Source organism: Sander lucioperca, chromosome 18, assembly GCF_008315115.2.
Source record: "Sander lucioperca isolate FBNREF2018 chromosome 18, SLUC_FBN_1.2, whole genome shotgun sequence".
Lineage (NCBI taxonomy): Eukaryota > Metazoa > Chordata > Actinopteri > Perciformes > Percidae > Sander > Sander lucioperca.
In genome coordinates, this window is record NC_050190.1 from 24,695,961 (window position 1) to 24,706,844 (window position 10,884).

General features: G+C 36.8%; 1 protein-coding gene across 1 annotated transcript; it reads right to left on the reverse strand.

Annotated features, from left to right (window-relative positions):
- Positions 1–1,335: 1,335 nt before the first annotated feature.
- On the reverse strand, positions 1,336–10,129 carry afg1la (AFG1 like ATPase a). The gene is made up of 13 exons (XM_031309971.2): positions 9,931–10,129; positions 9,154–9,359; positions 7,859–7,910; positions 7,645–7,746; positions 6,002–6,132; positions 5,788–5,887; positions 5,226–5,284; positions 5,039–5,121; positions 4,885–4,955; positions 4,683–4,783; positions 3,515–3,655; positions 3,312–3,422; positions 1,336–2,329 (listed from the first exon to the last, which is right to left on the reverse strand). Exons 1-13 carry the CDS (start codon positions 10,079–10,081, stop codon positions 2,198–2,200), a joined length of 1,440 nt encoding a protein of 479 aa, XP_031165831.1. The 5' UTR covers positions 10,082–10,129; the 3' UTR covers positions 1,336–2,197.
- Between the last annotated feature and the right edge of the window lie 755 nt (positions 10,130–10,884).

Consider the following 10,884-nt stretch of genomic DNA (forward strand, 5'->3'; position numbering starts at 1 on the left):
GTATACTCCAAAATACTACTGAAGCTAAAGTAGTCTACTGTTATTCGACTTTGATATTACATTATTGAAGTAGAAGTAACCATAATCACTTACCTCTTTGTTGAAAACTGCTTAGAACAAGATTTTTGCAACATTAGTTTCAAGTCTGGAAAATGAGTATTACTGCAAGATTAAAGTTGAAATCAGGATCACAACTAGGATGTTAGAAATACTGAGGACATTCCATTTTCATAATAAAATCTCTAAATGTTTCAAGTATTTGGATTTTTCTATCACATTTGTCTCCCACTAACGGTTTTAAAGCACTTCCCACATTGCTAGGAGTAAAATTACAGTGGATAAATACTGAATCTTACTTATGTTTTTATTTGTTTGTTGTCAAAGTAGTCAAATCTTTAGAATACTTGCGTCTAAACATATTTAAATCTTACTTCAAACTACCCATCTTCTGATAGTTTTTTTTTTTAATTGTGGGGTGTATACTGTATACTCCAACCAGGCTGCTAAAACCACAAATTCACACAAAAAATACACATAACATGACTTCAGTGAACTCAGTGGTAATGAAAATGGTTTTGTCAGTTGCTAATTCGTACAAATTGTTATGCTTTGTTCCTTATAATGTATAACCCAAATTAACCATTCATTCATTCATGGTAGCTACTACCCTGGTTGCAACAAAAAATAACTGTAGATACTGTACCTTTTAAAATAATGTAAAATAAAAATGGTCAAAAGTTAGTGATAAATGGCATTTGTTGTAAACTGCAAACTATACATTTCATTTTCTTACATGTCTTAATGACCTGAAGAGGAGTTTACACTCTACAATTACAAACATATCACAAGTGTGTGTTTTTTGACTAAAAATCTTTAAAATTTTAATGTTTTTTCCCAAAAATAAAAACTATTTGGGCAATCCTGGACTATACATCTGCCCATTGCACACAGTGCTTAAACTACTTAAACAGCTATTTTGTATATATTAGTCTAGTCTAGTTTCTGTATTTATTGTCAATTATTATTCATGTTTATGTTTGTTTATGTATGTATGCACCAATCACCAAGGCAAATTCCAAGTAGGGTAACTACTGTGGCAATAATCTCCTTTCTGATTCTGAATCGTTAAAATTGACTTGACCAAACAGATGTAATGTAGCCGTTAACCTCACTGACACAGAATTGCTGTTGCAAGTTAAAAAACATAATTTAAATGAATGTAATTCACAGTTGAACATGAAACAGCTTTAGAAAGGTCTTAAGATTTAGTTTCTGCACAAAATAACAGTTTAAATACCACCAACTGTCCTAATAACACTTTTCTTTTGTTTGTACTTGAGATAAACTTTGAAGCTTGTTCTCACTTATGCTTCCCACACTGCTCCTTTGTTTTTTAAGGCAGTGTGTATAACTGAGTGTTTTAAATAAAGAAAAGATTCATGTAAAAAGGCAAACAGGTAAACCTTAACCAACTCCAACACCTGAACCATTGTTTGTTTCCTTCATGAAGATATATGGATACATATATTATATAATATAGTGCACTGGAAGTAATATGTAAACTAAAAAATACTTCCTGTGATACATGTTTCCTTTTTATCTGCCAAATGAAGATACTGTTAATAGGAGACAAATATTATTGTTCAGTGCATCTGTGAAATGTTCTGAGACAAACATTTCACATGCACCATCCACATAAATCAGAAATAAACACAGCTTTAAATCTCAATCAATCTGCTGCCACTGTATTTAGGCTTGCATTAGAATCATAAACAACTCATTGAGATGCATTATATTTTCAAAAGAGCCACGATTGAAAGGCCCCTAAATCTTCATAAAAGTCCTTTGGGAATCCATTTCCAAAAGCCGTCCAGCTCTTTCCCACAGATTAATAAAAGTAAATACAGTTGGACCACTATATAAAACGGAGTTAAAAGCAATATGACACCCTAAAGTTAATCTTAAAAATGATGTGTAAAGTGCAATGTCACAAGAAAGTCATTAAAGGCTTTAAGATTTCAATAAATATTCCCTGTACAGCATTTGCACACAAACTGTTGAGCAGTCCAACTGGGTTTGTGTCGGATAAGATGAGTAGGAGTAGTGTTCAGTCTGGGCTGTTTTTTGGCAGAGAAGAGTACAGTTTGTGAAGTATATGGAGGTTGCGTAATATGGTCCACTTTTAAAAATGTTACACCTATGATTTAGTGCTTCTGTCACCTTCCAACCAATATTCTTCTGTCTGCATCTCTGTGAGGCGAGACACTGTCCTCTGGAAGGCAAACATTTCCTCCTCTCCACTGAAGATGGACAGACTGCTGGCTTCATCCTGTTAAAATCACATCAAATTAAATAAAAAATGTAATTTAATCGGTTAGGGAAACTTGGGATGTGATGTGCACTTCTTTAAAAATATGGGCAACGATCAAATGGCTTCACATTAGCTCTAATTCAACAGAAAAATCACCGTGTGCTGCAGTCATGACACAAATCTTTACTCATTACATTTTAAATCTTTTGAGTGTACTAAAGAGATCTCAGATTATCTCTTAATATCTTTAAACCTTTACTCTTTTAGTCTACACAAATCTTCCCTTTATTGCACACATACCTTTTATACGTTTTACCTGATGTTTAGTTATTTTATATTCTGATCCTGAAAAAACAACTCTTTTTTTTTTTTTTTTTGTGTGTGTGTGTGTGTGTGTGTGGTGTGGCATGTTTTGCCTTAATTAGATGTGTTAGTAAAGAGACAACAGGAAATAAGGGCAAGAGAAATGCAACAAAAGGTCCCCAGGTGTTTATTAGTTATTAAGCAAGATATCCCCAATAACTTATTAAGAGATTTCAATGAAATTTGGTGGTAAGGAAAATCTGTGGATCCATGGATTTTTTTTTAACATTGAGAGACGAGGCATTTTGGAACATTTCTCTGTTCTTTTTTTTTTCTTTTTAGGGACTAACTTTAAATAATCTGATCCACGCATCCCCGGATTTATCAATATGTATACTCTAATGCCAATCCAAATCTAGATGCAGTTTAAAAATTACAGATATCGGTTTCTATTATTAAAATAACACACTTAGGAGGGTTAGACATTCTTGGCAAAGGGAAAGCACTTAGTTGATTGGAAAAAAAAAAAAAAAAACGCAATAAAGTGGGCCGACTAACATTCAGCAGTGTGTTTTGAACTCCACTCACTGACAGCCGACAGCCTGAACCAGTTTAATCATCTACTTAACGACTGAAAGTACACACCAAACATTAAAACGTGGTTTAGCTGTGAAAACACAGTCAGAGCTCCTCTCACCCTTTTCAGCCCCAGGTCGTCCATCAGAATGTGGCTCTCATCGTGACCGTGATCACCATTGTGTACAAACATATCATCCAGTGGATGATCTGCAAGAATCACCACCCGCACCTGAAACAAGACAAAAGCATTATAAAAATCCCAAACAAATAGCTAAGATTTGGTGTTTTAGTGAAGTGGGCACGCAAATAGCAGCAGTGTACCTTGTGGTCGTAGAAGGAGTCCACGAGCGTTATGAGTCGCCTGGCTTGTGTTTTCTTGTTCAGCGTCAGCAGAGGAATGTGTCGAATGAAGACGGTGTCAAACAGCCTGGATAACTCCAGGTAGTCACTGGCCCCTAAAGGCTGAAACATTTACATTCAAACACTGGGCATCACAATAATATGGCTTGTATGTAATAAGCCTAATTATTGGCCAGCACACCGGTTTAAGTTGCTGTACAATTTCTATTTCCTGCGTTTTAATAAAACCACACTTTGTCTGAAAATGCTTGTTTACTAGAAACCTGTGACTTTATGACTTTGTTTTTTTCCCCATTTCTTTAGACTGCTTCAGCCGCCACAGGGCACCTGTGAGTCAATCATTTAAAAACACGTAACACAACCAATAACGGTTCAAACCGGTTGAACTTGGTTTTAAATTCTGGTAGAGTTCCCAGCGTTTCAGAAGGAACCAAATAGGCTGAGGCTGAAAGAAATACAGGGAAGGGTGTATAAAGTGAGACAATAAATCTTGATTTCTGTATTTGGTGTAACGAAGATTTGCTGTTTTAATATTTAAATCAACATTATCATGATAGAGCTTCAGTATACAGTATGCGATAGTGTCATACTGTGTGGGTTTTTGACTCTGAAGGGTACAGTACAAAGATTTTTCAAGGCAACATCAGATTTTATAATGACTTTATAAGGGCATTATAGCAGGATTGTGTCAACCGTATGTAGAAATCCAGTTATAATGCAAACCTATTTTCGTGGACATTTGTAAATTTTCCACCATCAATCTGAAATTCCTAGGAAAACAAAGAAAGGCCAGACTGCTGCTAATGGTTTGTCCCTTATAAACACTGCTTAGATATCCTCATATGTTGGAGTGCAATGTAGTTTTTGCTGGACATTCAATACAACAACAACATGCAGACAATTGACTACCATTGTTCACCAACATTGTGAGCAAAAACCTGATATGTGTGCGAGCAAAAACCTGATTTGTGTGATAAAGAATGCAAAATAATGTGACAAACCAACGTGTTTTTTGAGTATATCTGCACTGTAAGACGCCAAAATTCAAGACTGATGCACAACAGTTTTGCCACAGTTATGTCATCCTATCCATCCCACAACATCTATCTAAAAAGTCGGAGAGACTTACTCTATCACACAGCTCCTCAAACGTGCAGTCCGCAATGGTCCCACATGCTTTGTTCAGACGGACTTTCCTGTTGTTAACATTCAAAACTCTTGGCCGTGTTACTGTGGGGAAAAAACTGTATGTAAGGACACCATGTGATATGAAAGACTGCTGAAAACCACATTACATTTCAGCTGCTGAATTAAGTAAAATGTCCACTTACTGTCATTTTGCTTAAAAGCCAGCTCATCAAACATCCTGTCTAGTGTCGCTTCCACATCAGGCTCACTGGAGCTGCAGTAAATGCAATATTAATACACAGCACATGCACACAACAGATCAAGATATGGCTTGCAATGACTTTATGGATTTCTTACAGGAAGTAAAGTTTTCCAGCAGAGGGTCTGTTCCTTCTGCGGTAATCTATCCCAGAATCCAGGCGAAGAGTTTGGCAATATTTCTGCATGTGAGAGACAAATGATTGACAACAGGTGCTTTTAAAATAAAAAGAAGAAATCATATATATATATATATATATATATACACACACATCTCCTTTCTTACCTGCAACACAGCAATAAACGGCACGAAGTTTACTCTCTGCAGCCCGTTTTTATATAAGTCTGAGGGGAAAGAGTGGGCCATGAGTTGTTTTTACAATGTTCCTAGTTACGCTTAAAATTGCCTAATGTTGTATTGATGCTGCCGTCAATCTGGAATGTCCTGTAAGGGGATTTTGTATGTTGTTGCTAGGTTATTAAAACACAAGCATTGATGCAACGGTGTGTAGGAAGGCCCACTGTAATGCATATGTTATACTTAAATCATAAAGGTTTAACTGAATTCAATCAAAGTTGTGTTCACATCAAAAGGAATCTGGATGCACACTTGTAGTCTGAGGCACCACAGAAAAGTGGTTTTGACATACTGACTTTAAAAAAAATGTGATTGTCAATTCTTAATTGGTTAAACTGTGACCAAAATCCTACTTTGACACCATGAGTTATAGGTTGTAGATCAAAGACATAAAACGTCGACATCAGTTGTGTTCATGTCAAGCAGTGAGAAAAGTTTCTGATGGCATTTAGGCAGACAAAAGAAATGTTCAGGATGTGTTGTTACTGACCTTCAGGGGGACGATTGGAAGTGGCCACAACAACAACACCCTTCAGAAACAGATTCTCAAAGAGCTGCTTGAGAATCATGGCATCAGCGATATCAGTGACCTAAAATGTGTGTTACAGGTAAATTAACTTTTGGTAAAGCACTGGAACAACACGGTTTAGGTTAAAGGTTATATGGTATATGTGGTATGCAGGAACGTTAGAAAACACAAATACCTGAAACTCATCAAAGCACAGAAGACAAGCCTCCTCACTGATCTCCTCAGCAACTGGAGCAATGGGATCATAGGATTTGGCCATTCTCCCTGCTTCTCTCTTTGGCATGCTCTGTTTCAGCCGATGGATCCCTAAAGACCAACAACAACAAAAAGAGCAAATAATGTGGCCAGGTTAGCTCAGTTGGTAGAGCATGCGCACATATATAGAGGTTTACTCCTCAAGCGGCTGCGGGTTCGACTCCGACCTGCGGCCCTTTGCTGCATGTCATTCCCCCTCTCTCTCCCCCTTCATGTCTTCATCTGTCCTGTGGAATTAAAGGCCTAAAATGCCCGAAAAAAAAAAGAGTAAGTAAAAGTTGTCTCATGAATTTATATCTTTTCAATACACTATTAATATAGAGTGGGAGCTATTTGCTATTTATGTTTTATAGTTTAGTCTAACTTTATAAAAGAAACATACTCTTTTACTTTTACTGGACCCATTTAAAGTGCTTTGACAGCATACATATATATATCTTAACACGTATGCAGTGCTTTAAATATAGCAAAACCCAAATGTGGTGACTAAAACAGGAAATATAAGCTCAGTACAGCAACCACAGCGCTGTGTTTTTCTAGACTTTGAATAAAGCGTGATGTGAAGTGTTCATTTCACATCAGTACTGAAATGAAAGCATGCCACTGAACAATAAAATGCAAATGCAAAATACAACACGTTTTACCCTAACTTAAACAACACATTTACAGCCTCTCAGGATAAAATGCTGACAGTGCATAGGGCAGTGTGTAGGCTTGCTTTTTTTCTTTTTAAAACAGATTATATGCGAATATACCTAAAGCTGGTTTATATGGTTAAATACACCAGGCTGTTGCTGCCAGCTGGAATTACAAAATAATTCTCACCATTTGGCACAAATATATTAACAAAGATACACAGTGTCATAGATGCAAATCACCGGGCTCAGAGCTGCTGATTCAGTGGGTTGTCTGTAACCACTGACATGTGATTAAATGAATTAAATTAATGATGAATGAAAAGGAGTAGGCCAGGACACAGAGGTCGCCCTTTGGTGGCATTACTTTGTAGACAACAACATTACTATATCTCAGGCTAGGCTGTGCAATGGAGGCAGGATGTTAGCTGGATTTGAATAAACTTTTACTATGTCTATAGCCTACAGGTTATTTTTGAAAAGCTGCTCAACGGTGACAAGAATGAAGAAATGCAACAGGGCGCGGGTGGAAAAGCCATTATTACCACAAGCTTACAAAACTACAAGACAAACGTTTATGTAAACCTGGTGTACTGATATTTTGGATGATGAAATGTATATCCTGGTGTGATTTAATTAACAACAACAAAAATGTTTCTGCTCATGTAGTTTCCCATTGCACCAAACAGCCCTTTGCAGCTGGGAGGACACCATCCCTTTTTTGGATGCAGAACACCTCATCCACCTTGAACTCATTCATTCATACATTCATTAATTTGCTCATAGCTTAGATACTTATTTGCCCCCTAGTGGCTGTTAGGAGCAAAGAAAGTCAACTATGAACATTAACCCCCCCCCCTCTCAGATTAACTGTAAATGCTGCTTCTCATCTCTGACAATGTGCATCTTTGAAACAAGGCATACTCACTTTTATGCACGTCCAACATAAAGCCGTGGAAATGTACCCTCTTTTTCTTTTCAGTCTCAACGTATGAATAAAACATATCCATCACCATAGTTTTTCCTGTGCCTGAAAAAAAAAGAGCATGCATGCATGCAAGTGAGTTAAGGGAAAAACTTAAACACAAACTGTCAGAGAAATATAATTTATATTTGTAACTCTGTGGCCTTATATCTCTTACCAACATCACCGTAGATGTAGTAACCTTTTGGAGCAGTCGGTTTGGTGAATAACTGAAAGACAAAATCAGCGAACAGGTTCTGGTGTTACAAAATGATCCCAACATAAATAAACGTCTACAGAAGAATTGAATATAACACTTACCATCTTGAATGAATAAAGTCAATTACTTAAACAGGTGCAGGACTCATACCAAAGTAGGTGAGTTTAGTAAACCAACAAGTTCCAAGTTTTCAAGCAACAAAGAGAAGCAGTTGTTGCAGTCAGCAATAGAATCCTTTGTTCTCAGGCTCCCTCCAACAGTGCTCACGCAAATATGTATAAAAGGAAAAACGCATACTCAAGCAAAATGAGAATCTAAGACATAAACCTGGTTGTTGGCCTGTTATCAGGGAATAAAATATATGTATACACAGATTACAGAGACAAAAAACAGGTAGTGACATTACGTAAAAGTGAAATTAAATGAAAAAGTAGTATAAGTCCCAGGAGAACGAGAAGAACCTAAACTTGAGCACAACTTCCAAAGACCCCTTTTCCAAATATAGAGGCAGTATATAGGTAAATAAAGGGAAAACAATAGTCTTAGTAAGGTGTTTGGTGTTTGTTTAGCTTCAGTGCTCCTTGACATAGATGGATGTACATGTCTCTGTAATTCCACTCTACTATTCAATCTAATTTAGTGTTTTAATGATGGTGGTGGAAAACATGTTCATCAAAAAATGGTAACTAATTTTGCCTACCAAGGTTTTGACGTGTAGCAGTAAACTAAGGCTAATATTTTTATATCAGCATTAAAAGACAAGTTAATTATCACATAAGAAGCTGGGTCCAGACTGGTCTAATGATAGCCAGACAGATTATTTTAAGAGGATGGATGAATGAAGGGGTGTCGTCAATCCAGGAGTGGGCTTGTGAGATGGCTAGGGTGGCAGCGTTTGAAAAAATGTCATATAAACGGTTTGCCAGATTGAATGTCTATACTAGAAAATGGGGAAAGTACCTGAGCTTTCTGGAGGACTCCTAAGAAGCTTTGTGCTGGGGAGAGACGTGTATGATGGGTTTATGGTGTTGTCATTTATACATATGTTTATTTGGTTTATTGTCAATTTTGTTGTCTTGAATATTGTAGTTAGTGTCATCTTTTGATTTTTGTCTGGGTGGGTGGTGATGAGGAAGGGGGCGGGGGGTATGTTCATGTTGCGAATTGTATGTTGTTTAAAAAATTAAAAAAAATATTAATTAATAATTAAAACGATGAAAACATCAACAATCATTGGAGTGTTCTCTCTCTACCTTGGAGAAGAAAGATGTCGGTGTGTTGCTGTATCCTCGGAGTGTTTTGTGGAGCTGGTCCAGTGTCTGCAGCACCGCTTTCTGGTGCTCATCCTCCCGCAGCGACCCGTCTCTGATCAGCCCGTTGTAGTGATCCAGAGGGCTGCGGAACCCGGCGGTGCTTGCCCCGCTCTCCTCCACCGCCTGCTGGGCTTTCACCGAGCAACCTTTAATCACATTTTAACAAACACAGATAAGCTAACTGGCTATTTTATATTTTGTGTATATTTTTTAGACCTTGCGATAATACGTTGCTGCTACGGACCAAAGGTTAGCAAGGGATAGCTAGTTTGACATCTGATAGACCCAGTGAAAACAACAAGGTAAGTTTGTACAGAAGGTTAGATATTTCGGTTACACTTTACTTGAAGGTATCTACATAAGAGTGACATGACACTGTCATGAACGTGTCATAAACGTTTATAAACAAGTCATAAACGTTTATGACATAACACTTGTGTCATTCGGTTTTTGTCATGACAAGTTATGGTTAGGGTTAGGGTTCATGTGTCATGACTGTGTCATGTGTTCATGACAGTGTCATGTCACTCTTATGTAGATACCTTCAAGTAAAGTGTTACCGATATTTCTAGTAATATCAGGTTAACTTTAAGAGAATGTAAACTACAGCAAAGTGTTATTAAAAGAAGAGCTAGGTCGAGTTGTCGACATTAGCTTTACACCACCGGTCAAACTCTTTTAACACCATCAACACGACTCACCAAAAACTCGCCTCACCTCGTCTGCAGACCTCGGTCAAAGATTTTAGCAGCTTTCTGGAGGAATATTGTTTAGTCAAAAGACACCTAAAGCCCAGTAAAGCTGAGGGTGACATCTTTACAGACAGCGGTATGCACACCGCCATCTTGATTTCAAATTTCGTCAACATAACTTTATTAGCAAACACATAACAAACAGAAGCGTGTGTCGTAGTCGCCAACAGGGGGCGAAGTTTCGTTCAGTCGTCCTGGATTTAAATGATATTTCTTATAAGAATGATCGTCATACAGTATTGCTGATATTTTATAAATATGTATATATTCATTTATATTTTATGATTGTATGATTATGAAATGGGTTGCAATTGTGCTGATATTGTACTGTGGTTGACAGTGCAACACTGTCAACAACAAAGCTATTTTTCATTTGGTAGGTTTAGTTTATTAATTATTATTTTAACATTTAAATCCATCTATCTATCCATCTATCCATCTATCTAGGATTTGCAGCTTATCTCAGTTGTATATGATTGTATGTAAACTGAACATCTTTTGGTTTTAGAGAAAAATCAAAGATTTTAAACTTTGGGAACTGTTACAGGCATTTTTTTTTTACCATTTCCTTATACGGAACTACAAAATAATAGATACAATAATCGATAAAAAAATAAAAATTAAATTAAAAAAAATAAATCATTAGATGCAGTCTTAATCCCAAGCTTGCACAATACACACACTTGATTTGGCATAAGATGTGTGACTGTACCCAATAGTGTAGTAACAAATACTGAAATACCCATCAAGAGGATGATTAATGTCCCAAGGTGTTAAGTTAAATTTAGAATATATACACCTGAGTACAAGTCTTGAATTACCTAAAATGACCCTTTTGGGTTTCACGAGGCAGAAATAAGGATTGCAGAGAAACTGCACATATGCAAATCACTGAAATGAAAACAATGCTTACTGCATA